Genomic DNA, 14,940 nt, shown 5'->3' on the forward strand with positions numbered 1-14,940 from the left:
GGCACAGCAAAACTTTGACCCAGTTGGGTATGATAACTACACCACTTGAATCACATCACAAACAATACAGACTAATAAAAACATATTCTACATAGCTTGCAGTGATGGAATACAAATAGAAAAAAAAGGATTGTACCATCTCTTCCAACACTTAAAAGATGTGAAAAGATTACTTTTAAAGTTTGGCACAGCATCTCTGCCATCTGTCGCTGTTTGATTACCAGCTGATAGAGATTCAACATCATACCCGCTGCCTCATTTGCCGTCTGCACTGCTTTTAAATGTGTTTGCTTGCTATGGTTGTTCTGTAGCAGCATAAGCGAGGGAGCTGCGCAGCCAAATGGAGCACAGCCAAAAGACCCCACAGTCCCCCCCAAAATCCCGCTCCCCCACTGTGCAGTACTGTGCACCATCCAGTAAGAGTCACTAGTTCGGCAACAAGGATAAGATCCCTCAACTGCTTCCCACTCATGAACAATGGCAATTGTGTTTGTTGGAATGCACACTGAAGATGAACATACCACTCCCAGGAAATTGAAACAGACCTTTGTGGGGTAATTCGAGTGCTTTTTGTCACTGCGTCTCTCTTCTACAAATTTAAGAGCAAAAATCATAAGAAGGTGACAACAAAACGCTACCTTGTCTTTAAGGTCCTTTTCCTCCAGGTTCTGTACATATGTGATCATCTTGTGGATGACTGGATCGAGCATGGGCTGGAAAAAACAATATGAGACTTTGTTGATCCCTGTGGGGGAAAAGGGCCACTGCAGCAGCACACAGTAAGAGGATACAGCAAATAAAAATAGAATATAGAATAGAAATCAGAATGGAGCACAAAGGTCATGTAAACACACACAACTTCTCATTTCAATACAGCTTAGATAGGAAAAAAGAAGACAGAAAGTAGACACATATAGAGTAGCGGTCCAATTAATTGAAACAAAGGACACAAATAACCAGATATGGATCAGTATACAACCTTTAAGTGTGTGTCTTTACATGTGAGTAGATAAGATAGCTCACCTGGACGAGACTGGAGTTTAGGTATTCAGCGCAAACTCCAAGAGGCTGGACGAGAGCTGATACACACTGCAGATGAGCAGATGGAGAGAGACAGAACAAATCAGGCATGACAAAAACCAAGGAGGAAGGAAATCAGCTTATCAGTACCAGTTGTGGTATAAGTATCATCAGAATTATTCATTCCATCTCTTTTTATTTTTGTAAAAGTGTTAATGGGATGTATTTATGGGTGTCATTTTTGATGGCTTATGAAGGAAGACATACAACAACACTACTCTAACACTCCACTTAAAATAAAGTGTCTAGGCCAGAGGTCAAACAGCATTTAAACTGATACTGTTCACTGTTGCATGTGAGTGAGATGGAGGGAGTGTAAACAGATGTGTGAGTGAGCTTCCAATAGCGGAGCCCAGCTGTCATTTGTCATTCAGTACTAAATCACAGGAGCTTAATGAATGGTTCCTGTGTTCCTATCTTTTTTTCGGACTTTCTTCAATCTCTGCTTCTGGGCTCGTGCAGCTCCTGTCTCCTCCACCTTCCTCTTCTATTCACTCTGGGACGACCCCCCCCCCCCCTCCCGCACTTGACTTCCTGCTCAACAGAGAAAAATGAATGACTCACCCTTGGGAGCCCAGAGAGGAGGGAGCACTCCTCCCATTATTTTTTTCTCCTTTCACTTTCACCATCCCTCACTCTCCTGTACTTGGAGTATGTTAGGTATGTGACAGCTTACAAACTCTACTGAACTCCCACTGCCACTGAAGAATGCAACAGTGGTCCGCAACCGGTCTCTGACCCATTAATATGCTAATGATTAAAGTGAGTGTGCGTTCATACACACACACTGAATCAATGGCTATGCGCTGCTGTGGTTCCGGCCAGGTTCCCAGAAGGAAGCATCAGTACAAGGATGCCTCAGAACACGTAACACAACAGAGCATTTCAAGCATCACACAGCGGGAGGATGAGAGGGTGTGTTTGTATGTAAGTGAGTATTACTGAGGGGAAAGAGAGGGACATTCAGCACTCTGCAGCTGAGAGCAGTAAGGGTAAACATGATGACCTTTTGCCTGTATAGGCTGTCTCAAAGTCTGTCTAGTCCGTCTCTCCATTCATCACCAGGGTAGTAACTATTTCATCACTCTTAAGATACATCTGGACATATGTAAGGAAGGCAGGGAAGACAAATGTAGGAGAGGATAGTCTTACAGCAATTTCAATTTCGTCGGTGTTGAGCTTAGTCTGGATGGCAGTGAATCCTTCCAACTCTCCAAACTTCACAAAAAAAGAAGAGGAGAGGAGAAATGAGGAAAAACAGATATAACAGAAGGTATTTGTGGCATATATGTAAAGAGAGAATATCTGGGTGATTGCTCATTACTCACTCGATTCACCAAATCAACCAGCCAACCATGAGGCTCCTGAAACAGACAATTATGTGTTTAATGGGTTTATTCAGCAATGACACTGCAAAATTATCATTGGACACACACACACGTTTTCTGACAGCTGTTGTGTGTCAGTCCCACATGTTCCGCTGAGCCCCTGTGGCTCAGTTACACAACAGTGGGGGTGAAGAACTAATTTGTCTTCCCTTGAACACGACTATGGACTGTAAACAAAGGCTAATAAGGAAGTGGGAATATAAATACTAGCATAGCTTTACATACTTGCAAATGCATCTGGATAAATTGGCACATTTATTCTAATAACACGTCACAGGGGTAAAGTACAGGATGAGACCAGATAAATGAGACATCTCTTACTTTCTGATAGGTGTTGCTCGGAGAGACAGCAAACATGTTGGCCTCATCTCCAAAAACTTCAGCCCAGTTCCTCTGACAGGCTTTCATCCGGTTCTTAAAATGGTACTCATTATCAGGGTTGAAGGCCTGCATACATAAGTAGAGACATAGAGGATAATACATAAACTCCAGATCCATTTCACTCATGTATTGTCAAATGTCTGATTTCCAGGGTACCGATGAAATAGGCATTTCTTGGTAGAGATGAACCAATATTTTGAATGATTGACAGATTGGCATTGACTCCTCACACCACAGGGATGTACTTGGAGCGGCAGATTAAAATTTAAAGGATCAGTCTTTGATTGGAAACAAAGCAATTTGCTGATTCACAGCACGACAACTGAGGAGCTTAATTGTCACTGATGATGATGTTAGATGCAATGAGAATGCATGTTTCTTCATTACTCAATGATCAATAACTGATTCATTAAAATTGAAATTTGGCTTAAGATAATTTGGAGATTTGTTAGTTACTTGTTTCCCAGATGTTCTATTGTTTTCAAGGGTCATTTAGTTACTTCAAGTTAAACAATATAAAGAAAAAACACAAAAAGACAACAGAAACATATTAAAAGACAAACATTAAGAGAGACAGAGAGTGAGTGAAAGCACACCATGGTCAGGACCCCCATCAGGTTGACAGGTACAGGGTCCTGCTTGACCCTCTCTGCAACCAGTTCCACCAGCAACATGAGCATGTTGTAGATTCCTTCGTGAATCTCTGTGCCCCATTTGTGTACTGCACTGCTGGTCAGCAACTGAGGACAGAGAACAAGACAGACATGGGGGAAAATTAGTGAAAAGGTATGTTAATTAATCAAGCACTACACAGTCAATTAGAGTTCAGAGTCTTTATTGCACACCTTTTTAAAGGCCTCCGGCATGCACCGATCCATAAACCGCTTGCAGTTCTCATCAGCATCAGCGAGACCTGACAGAGGGGGAAGGAAGTGTTGGATTCACATATTTATTCCACATCTAAACTTGGTAAAAAAAAAATGGCTGTGACAAAGAAGACACAGATTGAGCCGTGTAATACAAGTGTCCAAAATAACAACATGTGAAAAACACCCTACAGTCAAAACAAAACGTACCACCCACACAATAAGACAGATGGAGATCATTAAGTTTAACGCAGACCTTCAAAAACAACAGTTTTCATTCATCAGTTTTCTCACACACAGACAGACGGACTTACCATGCCGGGCGAGGCAGGTGGATGCGATGAGACATTTGCCCAGGGACTCCTCTCTCTTGTAAGGTATAGACCAGTGATCGGTAAAGACTCGGCTCTCCAGCTCGTACAGGTTGGTGGTGGGAAATTCCATGCTGCCCCCAGAGCAGTTCCCATTCTCATCATTGCTCCTCTGTAATGCACAAACATGACAAAATTACAAACTAAGGCGATGGGTGAGTTTATTTCACCCAGCTGGTCCCTGCGTCGACCATTGTTTCATAATGACACTGCATCTGTCCTCTATGCGGTGCTAGGATAATACAAATGGCCTCAGGCAAAGATAAAGTCAGACAGGATGACGCTTGATTCTTTTCCTCCCTCTGGGAAAAGAGCGATAGCAGTCATTTGGAAAGTGTGTCCTCTCCTCTACGATATGCCCTTCATTTCTGCGTCTCCTTGTCCCTCTATTTCTAACCAAGAAGCTTTTAAAACAAATCCAGACAGGGTGCTTGTTTTCCATAATTTCATTGAGCCATAATATCAAAAGGGTTGTGACATGTAAGACAGAGTGTGAGGCCTAAAGTCACGTGTAATGAACACCTTGCCACATGACATGACACTGTCTTGTTAGCTTAAACATCTGAAAATGAAAGCATGGTGCTACCGATGTTGACATTTTTTTCTGCTAAACTGGTTATGAAAGGAAAAGTAAAATTCAGACTGTGAGTGTATACTCACAGTCAACTTTTAAACCTTCTGCTTTTATGGTTCAAAATGCTAAGATCAGGCTCAGCGTACTACTGTTATGAAAAATCAAAACAGTCACTGGTAGTAAAGTCTACAAGTCCGTGTGGTGAAAGCAACAGCAGACAAAGGATTACTGAATTATTTACATCATAGAGTTGTTCACATATTCATGAATTCATCTGAATATTCATGATTAAACTGCAGAACTCCCTCCTCTGAAATAATGCTGCCCAGTGGAACGTTACAGCACACATCTGCAACACTAAAGCACGTCATTCTTTCAAATCAACTACTGATCTATGTTTGCACTGTAATTGTGCTATTTAACAAAGCAGAGTACTCTATGGAGGCTTGACCTTCTGTCTTGTATGAGTAAGTATGTTAAACTATGACTGAGCCCTGGGATTCAGTTCTCACTACATTATAAATGACCAAAACTATTACAACTCATTTGCCCATTTTGCCTGTGGGCACTGTGCAGTATAAATATTAATACAGCAAAATTTAGTTAGGTCAAATCATTCCATTTTTAATCCATCTCCACATATTAGCATACATAATGGTCAGTATGTTCAGAGCATGTTGTACTGCGCTACATACTGATATATATCCAATGCAAAGTGATGGAACGGACATTAAGAAGTGGAGAAGAGGAGGGAGGGAAGGGGAGGGGAATGCAACAGCGAGGCATCATATTTCATCCCTTCCCTTTCGAAGAAAATTAGAAATGACAGATAGATGGATGAGAGGAAGGAAAGAAAGAGAGAGACTAACCTAACACCGGTCTTAGAAAAGCACAAGGTTCACAGAGTAACCTAGAGGAGAAATTTGACTGCTGGAAGAATTACCAAATCAAAACTCACAATTTAACCTGAGTCTCAAAGGAGAGTTCCTTGATTTGAAAAGGAAGGGCAGCACAGAGAAAACAGGAAACTTTCTCTCTTTGTATACAATATACAAAACCTCATCATCAAACATCAGAACAAATGCATGCAGATAAGCTGCAAATCTTACAGCGTTTCAAGACCTAAAGCCTTTGGGGGAAAGGTTCAGGTCTCCATGGCACAGCGTGCATGTGTGTGGTTGCGCAGGACGATGAGGTAACTCAGCGCCACTCTGTTACCATGCACCCTACAACCCTCCTGGGACCCCCTGCAAAATCTGCAATGTGTTTGTGTGTGTCAGGGAGACTGCAGGGCTATATTTAGGAGGACAACATGGGGCCAAAGACCTATGACATACCTCTTAAGCACAAATAAAGCAGACAGAGGAAGAAAATAAAGGAAATGAAGCACTTTGATCCTTGTAGTTTCCTCTATAAACTGCATTTTTCAGAAGTTTTGCTTATACATGTGAGAGTGTCACTTCCCATTTTCATCATGTCAAGACGGATAAAATTTCTGTAAATGTTTTGAAAATATATAAGAGAAAACAAAGTCATTACACTAATGGCTCAAACATGCATAAACTGATTGAACAAGTTGATTTAGATGAGAAAATATGTTCCAATTTGAATCCTTTGGCATGTGGACATTGGCAAAAATAATTTTGGCAGCTCCTAGACTAAAGTGAGTCACTTTGTGCTGAGTTAGTTTGTAACAACACCATTATTAGCATATTTACATAAATAGGCTTATTTATAGTATACGCATACGGTAAATGACAACTGTTGTTTATTTTACACCTACTATGACAGCCTCAAAGTGTGAAAGAGATGATAAGAGAGAGAAGGTGTACAGGAAATGAATAGTTTATTTGTAGTATCCTACTGACCTATAATTACAGAAACTCACACAGCATTTCCATCAAGGGGATACAACAAAAAGTTGAAATGTGAACAAAGAATCTTACAACTGAAATGATTTGTGACTTTCAAAGAAACCGTGGCTCTCTTTTGAAGCACCTACAAGACGTTTGGAGATCTAAGAAAGCAACAAGTTTGAGATCAAATTGCTGAGAGCAAACAGCCTCAAGTTCTTCAAGGTGTCAGTCAAAGCAACCCTACCTCGTCTTATGAAGACAGGTATTTATGAGCAGCCAATGCAGTTTAGTGTTAAAACATAAACAGCACACTAGGACAAAGTGGAAGCAGCTGCAGGTACATTGCTGTCAACTATCTGATGGCTGTCAATGAACCAATAAATCGCCTAGAAGCGTCAAAAACGACGGCCCTTACACACAGCACTGACGATCACTCAAATACAAATAGCTGGCATTTTGACAGCTGAGCATGTGGACAGAAGAATAATCAAAATGGCCACGTACGCCTAATTAATTGCGAAATCGCTTCTTTAAAGTCCGATTCTAGTGGGCTTCAATCACGGCAGGAGCTGTCAGCCAACCTGCTAGCTAACGTTAGCTAACACATGCAAAGACAGACTCGATAGATCCAGCTAACTTGCTCGCAGGCCACCTGGGAGAGCTGATGACCCGCGACCTGTCTGCTCGTAGAGTAAATGTGCGGCTGCTGTCCTCCAGGGTGATGCCTCTGTGCTGCTGCTGCTGCTGCTGCTGCTGCTGCTCATGGTCCAGTCACTGGCGCCTTCAACTCAACTGACGTTAGCTAGCCTGCTACTAGCTAGGTGCGCTAGTAAGTTTAGAGTTGCTATTTATGACCATTATTTAGGTAGCTATGCTTCATGTTTGCAGATAATTCTCCACTCACTATGAGCCAGTGACATGCCTGGTCCCTTCACCTCCTGCTCTGACAGCTCACGTTGGGCTCGGTGCATTTAGCATCGAGGCTGCTAACTGTAACTGTTAGCTAGTTAAATGGGCGAGCCCACTCGTAGCAATAAACCGTGTTTAAATCACTGCTTCAGTTGACTCTTGCTTTTCCCCCTTCACTTGCTCCTTACCTCGCTATCCACTACATCGTGGTATGCAGGCGGAGGGTCAAATCCTCCTGTGCCAGTCCGCCCGCTGTTCTCCCCCTCTCCACTGGTGCCCGAGCCCGGGGCAGGCCCGCTCTCCATCGGCTCGTATCCATACCCGAGTCCGGGGCTTTCGTTGGTCAGCAGCGCGACTGCCTCGTTGATGTCATTCTTTGCCAGCCGGAGTGCTTTCCGTATCACGTCGGGGTCTGGGAAACCCATGCAGAGGAGCGTTGTTATGTGCTGCTCCTCTTCGGTCTCCATGTTTGGGGGTGTCTCGGTCTCTCACACTAATAGTAACGGGGTGTTCGGCACAGCCCTGTAGCTGTGCACGCCGCCATGTTTACAGCTCGCTGCTTGCTGCTAGCCTGTCACGATCTGGCTTCCCCCACAACAGCGCCGACACAGGTGTTATGGCGACTTCTGTCTGCATGAACTGCACGCTTCTCGCGGGAGCGCGCACAGCGATAAAGAAAAGTAGTGATTTGTAAGGTAAATTTTCGTTTAATAAAGATATCATCTTTAGTATCAGCCAATTCCAAAAAAATAAATAAATAGAAATAAAAGAACAAATCAAATACTTAATCGACATTATCAGATCATGGCTATAAAACACTACAATACCCACTATACCCACAGATAATATATATTTATTTTAGTCTAAAATACAAAATGTACAATACATTTCAATCACCACTGTATACTTGAACAGGCTGTATATACTGTACATAACCACCTACTATATGTATATAGAGTAACGTCATGTTTTACCATTTAATATTTATCTCGGCACTCTGTGCTCTCTTCACTTCTTTGCAATATTTGTGTCCTGTTTACAGTTCACAGCCACGTTTCACCTGTATATTGTCATTCCTTGTGTATATTTATGAGGATTGTGGTGTTGTTATTCTGTGTAAGTACACTGAGAGCCACTAAATCAGAGTCAAATTACTTGTATGTGTAAACATATCTGGCCAGTAAAGATGATTCTTTACTGGCCAAAAAAGATGATTTTATCATTTTTTTCTCCCCCTGTTCCCCAATGGAAAGTAGTTTCCTAATGATCTTTAGTCTATTTTATAAAATGCATCTGAGAAATGCACTCAAAAGTGTTGCATGAATGACAGTCACTCTTTCAAGCCAAAATATTTGATGAAAATAACATGTTTCCAAAGGGTTGATAGAGAAACTTAAGAGGTGTATATTCAGCAGAGCTTATTTTGTACCTGCCCAGAAACGCACTTGTCATTAATACACTGTGAATAGAGTAATAGTGCTAATATTGCAATGAGTTATGGTATCTATTTCAAAATGATGATATACAGAGGAATTGAATTGTAAAAAAAGTTTTTACATAAGGATTACTGTAAATATTGTGTTATTGTTATAATAACAAAGCTGGTTTAACATGGGAACAAGGGTGACCTCATATAAAATAGTTATGCAGGCTTGTGTTTTTAAAATAATGATGAAATACCAGGTTGTGAGCTATCATCACTCACAAATGACATGTCAACAACTTTTCTTGTGGTGGATTGTCACTAAAAGGCACCAGTTGTTACCCAACCTGGAATCACTCATGCATGTTGTACCATCAGGACAAAGCATGAAAAATGTTATAAACTCTCACTGTAATCAGCTCCTTTATTACAGTGTTATTCAAGAGTAGCAGCAGCAGAATGAAATTCAATCAACTAGCTGCTATATGTTGGAAGGAATCTGGCCAATCAGAGTTCCTACAATTGCTGTGTCCTGGTTTTCATTTGTTTTTTTAGGCGGCACATTGCTTACACATCTTTAAATTACAGAGAATTGCCTTTATATTAAAGAAATCACAAAATGAAAGTGTGAAACAAATTAAGTGTGAGATGGAATATGATAAACAGTTGTGAATACAGCAAATGTCAAAGCCTCTGAAAATTAATTTTGCAATTCAATTTTAAAATTAAGTTATTAAATCATCATTTAAAGATAGGGACATCAAATGATTAAGTGGCAAACTTGTATGTTTTCGTTAATTATTTTACCATGAGTTCTAAAATGCATAATTTAAATGCAAACTGCATTCATCGGTTATTAAGTCTTTTTAATTGATCAATTTATACATTTATTATGATTAAAAAGTAAAAAAGTCTATATAGGCTTATCATTAGTGGCCCTCTCTAGGCTCCTCTGATGCCTCTATTTAAGCTAATGCTCTATTTATTGGACAGGTGTGCTTAAGGACTGTTTTTGTTTTATGTTGTGTCCTAAATGCTGTAATGCACAATCAATGGAGAAACCCACAAATGCTGAGTCATTGCTCAAAATAATTTCGTATGTGCGTGTACTTCCAATATATTTATTGAAAACTACAGATTGGGCCTTTAATCGTTAATTTCATTACCGTTCATCAAAATGTATAAATTAGTTTGATTGAATTAACTACTGAACTCACAAGGGCGTGGCAATGCGCGCGAGTAGGGGTGGTGGTTGTGGTGGCGGCATTGGCGGACGTCACGTGAACATGCAGCTCATGTGACAAGGAAAAGTGAAAACAGGAACAAAATGGCTGCAACGGGTGACGAAGCCGCAGCAATGGACAGCATTTCCAAGGCACCCGCGGTCCAGCCAGCGGCTCTGAACCCGGCTGGAAGCTCCGGCAGTCACGCAGAAGGACCAGAGGATGCAGCGGAGAGCCTGGTGTCCGCTCCCAAAAAGCCCAGCACTAATAGTAGGCCATGTTTCCTCACAGCTTCCGTAGCTTGCTAATGCTAATAGAATATAATAACTAGGTTACACTGCTTATAGGTTTCGGTTACACTATATATCATCATTGATAATTGCTTCTTTCCTTGAAAATTTCTTCGTTTTTTATTGTGGTTACATTGAGTCTTTGAGCTGGATTGACAATAAGCGTTCTGTGTTGTAATAATCTTTTTCTGAATGCTTGTTTTGAGGTGATGGAGGTGTGGAGACAGCAGAGGAGGCTGTGGAGCCTGCAGAGCCAGATATCAACGAGTTGTGCACTGATATGTTTGAAAAGATGGCTCTGTTCCTGCAAGGAGAACTCACAGGTATTCTAAAACACGTTGTGCTCTTCCCTTGTTTTCTTTCCTTGTCCCTGCATACAAGAACAACTACTTTTTTAACCAGAGCACTGATGTACTGATGCACTCCTATCATTTATCATCCTCATACTTACCTCTCTCTCCCTCTGTTTCCCTTCTTCTCTCATGCATATTCTCCCTATCTCCCTACCTTTTCAGGAACTTGTGAAGATTACCGGCTGTTGGAGAACATGAACAAGCTTACTAGTCTAAAATACATGGAAATGAAGGACATCAGCATTAACATCAGCCGTAACCTGCAGGATCTCAACAACAAGTGTGCGTGAGATATGCTGTATCTGCACAAAAACTCAGTAACAAAAGTAGCATCATGATATTTCTTTGTATTTCTTGTTCAGAAATTATTTCTACTGCTACAGTATATCATGAACATCTAAATGGTGTATATATGTTTACTTTAGATGCAAGCCTCCAGCCCTACTTAGACCAAATAAATCAGATTGAGGAGCAAGTGTCTACACTTGAACAAGCTGCTTACAAACTGGACGCATACTCCAAGAAACTGGGTAAGACATTTATTGTAAAGAGAGGTAGAAGTGTGCGTGCATAATATGTGTAACCCAAGAATATAATGAGTGAGACTGAATCTATTGAAATTAATTTAATTACAGCTCTCAATATTATAAGTGAATACATACATCCTTATTGAGTTGTAATCAATAACGGTGTATACTTCCTTAGTTTACATAGTTTACTATGTTATGATGAATGTCATCATTGTTTCTGTGTCATTGAGAGCACAGACCCTGCATGACAGCAGGAACTTAATGGTCACTTTCTCTGTGTGCTGGCTATTTTTTCTGCTATGTGTGGCACAGACCAATAATAGTACAGCCACATCTATCAGCTCATATTGCAAAGCATTATTAATTCCACCAGCAGATGGCGCTATCACACCACAGACTATTTTTCACCCAACTATTTCTACATGAGAGCCTACAAGAGAGCCAAACATTACCTGATCATGTTGCGTTTTGACTTTAGGAAGGAGGGTTGACTTGTTTCTCTTGGTGGAGCCTTTAGCTGTAGAGTGATCAAGAACCTGTCTTTTGTTACCTTTATAGAAGCCAGATTCAAGAAACTGGAGAAGCGGTGAGAGAGAGCAAGAGGCAGACTGAGAGTTACGTCGCCTTCTCAACTTCTTTCACCCTGCCTTGCCTTCTTCTCTCCTTGCCATTGGAGGCAGGCACAGTGAGCAGGAAATGAACTGAGACTGAAATAATAAACAGCCGATGCCACTTTGACACCTAGAATCAACCGAGGAGGAAGCAGCTGAAGGCACATGAATTAGTACTGCAGTGCTTGGCTTACATTTAACTCCAGTATCACTGATTTTGGCATCGGCCATGCAGCCAAGCTGTATGAGAGTGTAGGATGTATGTCCACATTCTTTTACAGGGACACTTTTATCCTAATTGTATTGTAGAATCTGTTTATTAATCTACTAAAAAGAAAGAGCAGATCAGCAGGAACTGGTTCAAATGGAGTGTATAACAACACCTGTCATACAGTATGTAGATAATTTACATAAGGAAGCATGTTTAAAGCTGTGTTTTTAATAACATCCCAGCCCTCTTACTCTGATCATGTAAGACAACCAACCTCTTGACTGGTATCCACTAATAATAGACTGACATGTATGTAGGGATTCTTTGTTGTTACACATTTATTTGTCCAACTTAGTGTGAACAGCAGCATAAACTGGTTAACTTATAGAGAGTTCGCCACTATAAAAGCCAATGTGTAGAGGGCATCTGAAAATCACACTATGTCTGGATAATGCGTTTGCAGTTTAATATGTAATAAATGTTTGATATGAATGAATGAGTGTATTATGTCTATTTGAATATATTGACACTCAAAACTTGAGGCTTTATAAATAAACCATGATGTTCATATCAATAGATGACTTTTCATTAAAATGAACAGAAACTATTGTGGTAAGCTGACCTACGAACAGCAGATGGCAGACTTGCACCATGATAAAGACAGAATGAGTTGATGCATAGTGTGATATATCAAATATTTTATAGCTTTGGAAAAACTGACCCACTGCTAAAGGAGGTTTAAGTTTCAGCTTTCTTCTCAGAAGAAGAAAAACTCTGGGAAGAAGAAGACCAACAGAGGGAATCAGATGACACATGCTTGACAATTTAGAGGAAAGGGTGAATGGGTGACTAAAGATGTGTGTGATGCCTTCGGCCTCCTTTGTTTCCCCTGTATAAACTGTCCCAGAGCTCTTTATGCTACGGGGCAACAGATTATCTAAACTGATAGGAACTCTTCCACTGTTCCCTCCTGAGAGTGTGTGTTGGGTCATGCACACGTATGTATGAGTGTGTATGTTTGTGTAAGAGCTAATCTAAAACAGGTCTCTGTCATTAGTCCAGTTGAGGCCCCGGCACAGAGGGAGCTCATTATTCATACTGTAACATTATTTACTGTTGCACTGTGATCCTTCCATCTCTCCCTTTCACTGCCTTTTTCCAAGGCCCTGGGGCATAAATTCAGCTCCCCTCCCAAAGGCTCTCAAATCAAGTCTATTAAATGATTTTGAGTTGTTTTCTGAAAGCTAAATATGAGTTCCAGGAGGCAGTCAAGCATGGAGGAGAGGGTAACATACTTATTTTGTAAACCTTTCTTACATTATTCAGTATTTGGGAAGTACTGCAGAACTGGACCATACTGTAGCAATATAGTTTGGATGTGGAAACTTATTATATTCTAGACTAAATGTGTATTAGTGGTTTTCAGATGGGTTTATTATTATTATTATTATTATTATTATTATTATTATTATTATTATTATTATTATTATTATTATTATTATTATTATTATTATTGTTATCATCATCATCATTATTATTATTATTATCATTATTATTATTATAATAATGATAATAATAATAATAATAATGATAAACTTTATTTATATAGCACCTTTCATACAGGGGGTGCAACTCAATTTGTTTTACAATAAAGTGAAGGAACAAGAAGATCAATAAAAACAGACAAATTGAAACAAGTGCAAATACTGCTCAATAAAACCAAGCAATCAAATGAATAACAAACAAAAGAAGCAGCGAATAGCAAGAACAGATATGCTAAGAACAATAGAATATGTCAAAGATAGAATAATAAATAAAACAAAGCAAGGCATTTACAATGAAATATGTAAAAGACAAGAATAAAACCAAGGAAGAGGGACAGTTAGTTAAAAGCAATGTTGAATAAATAAGTTTTACAATTGGCATTTAAAAATGCTCACAGAGCTTGTATCTCTTAGGTCGGGTTTTCCCGTTTTGTTGCATTGTTAAAAAACGCTGAGCTGCCGATTTTCTTATTTGTGTGATAGTTTGTATTTAAAAAACCAGCAGCAGAGGATCTAAGAGGCCATAAAGGATTATAAAATGACAAACAATTAGTAATGTAGGTGAGTCCCAAACCATCAAGACCCTATTTCTGACGACTGGTGAAAAGAGTATTACAGTAGTCTAATCTACTTGAAATAAACGCATGGACATGTTTTTCAGCATCTTGTTTGGATAGGAGGACTGTACCTTTGCAATATTTCTTAAATGAAAGAAAGTTGCTTTGGTCACCTTCCTTATGTGGGATTTAAAATTTAAGTCTGAGTCTTGGATGATCCCCCCGCTTGTGACTTTTGATTTAACCTGTGGGGCCAAACTGCCAAGTTTGGCTAGAAATAGCTCTCTTTTTGTTTGTGGACCAACTAATAAAATGTCAGTTTTGTCACCATTTAATTTAAGAAAGTTGGTCTGTATCCACTTGTTTTCTGCATCCAAACCAGTTGTTAAATGGAAAAGGGTTTGGTCATGATCAATGAAATGTACAGCTGTGTTTCATCAGCATAGCTGCGGAAATTAAGCTTATACTCTCTTATAATATCACCCAAAGGAAGCATGTACAATAAAAAAAAAGCAAAGGACCGAAACAGCTTCCCTGAGCAACACCAAAAGGTAACTCATATTTCCCTGATACATGATCTCCCATAGTGACAAAAGTTTTCTAGCTGATATTTAAGATCGGAACCAATCTAAAATACTCCTAGAGTGGTCAATGCAGTTCTCAAGGCGTTCAATAAGAATATTGTGATGGTATCAAAGTCAGCACTTATATGAAATAGAGCCAGAATGGAGACCTTGGTGGTATCAATGCTAATCCTGACATCACTGATAGCT

General features: G+C 40.0%; 2 protein-coding genes across 4 annotated transcripts in view; one reads left to right on the top strand and one right to left on the bottom strand.

Annotated features, from left to right (window-relative positions):
* usp24 (ubiquitin specific peptidase 24) overlaps positions 1-8,127 on the bottom strand; it is a 35,146-nt gene extending 27,019 nt beyond the window's left edge. The window contains exons 1-9 of one of the 3 annotated variants that reach the window (XM_042416480.1): positions 7,614-8,127; positions 4,030-4,198; positions 3,695-3,762; positions 3,446-3,589; positions 2,790-2,915; positions 2,409-2,444; positions 2,233-2,298; positions 1,024-1,089; positions 639-713 (exon numbers count right to left, since the gene is read on the bottom strand). In XM_042416480.1, the coding sequence (XP_042272414.1) occupies positions 639-713; positions 1,024-1,089; positions 2,233-2,298; positions 2,409-2,444; positions 2,790-2,915; positions 3,446-3,589; positions 3,695-3,762; positions 4,030-4,198; positions 7,614-7,892 (1,029 nt within the window). In that variant the 5' untranslated portion in view covers positions 7,893-8,127. The remainder of the gene's footprint in view (positions 1-638; positions 714-1,023; positions 1,090-2,232; positions 2,299-2,408; positions 2,445-2,789; positions 2,916-3,445; positions 3,590-3,694; positions 3,763-4,029; positions 4,199-7,613) is intronic. The other 2 variants (XM_042416481.1, XM_042416482.1) reach the window with 2 other exon arrangements.
* Positions 8,128-10,100: 1,973 nt separating this feature from the next.
* Positions 10,101-12,562, top strand: bloc1s2 (biogenesis of lysosomal organelles complex-1, subunit 2). Its single transcript, XM_042416490.1, has 5 exons — positions 10,101-10,341; positions 10,568-10,684; positions 10,877-10,996; positions 11,140-11,244; positions 11,803-12,562. Exons 1-5 carry the CDS (start codon positions 10,176-10,178, stop codon positions 11,832-11,834), a joined length of 540 nt encoding a protein of 179 aa, XP_042272424.1. The 5' UTR covers positions 10,101-10,175; the 3' UTR covers positions 11,835-12,562.
* The last annotated feature ends 2,378 nt before the right edge of the window (positions 12,563-14,940 follow it).

Source organism: Thunnus maccoyii, chromosome 7, assembly GCF_910596095.1.
Source record: "Thunnus maccoyii chromosome 7, fThuMac1.1, whole genome shotgun sequence".
NCBI classification, from domain to species: Eukaryota; Metazoa; Chordata; class Actinopteri; order Scombriformes; family Scombridae; genus Thunnus; species Thunnus maccoyii.

Excerpts from the sequence above, each read along its gene's own strand:
- bloc1s2 (XM_042416490.1), top strand. The coding sequence starts at position 10,176 with ATGGCTGCAACGGGTGACGAAGCCGCAGCAATGGACAGCATTTCCAAG. Across the intron at positions 10,342-10,567 it reads CAAAAAGCCCAGCACTAATA|GTGATGGAGGTGTGGAGACA; the intron begins GTAGGCCATGTT and ends GCTTGTTTTGAG. Across the intron at positions 11,245-11,802 it reads CGCATACTCCAAGAAACTGG|AAGCCAGATTCAAGAAACTG; the intron begins GTAAGACATTTA and ends TTACCTTTATAG.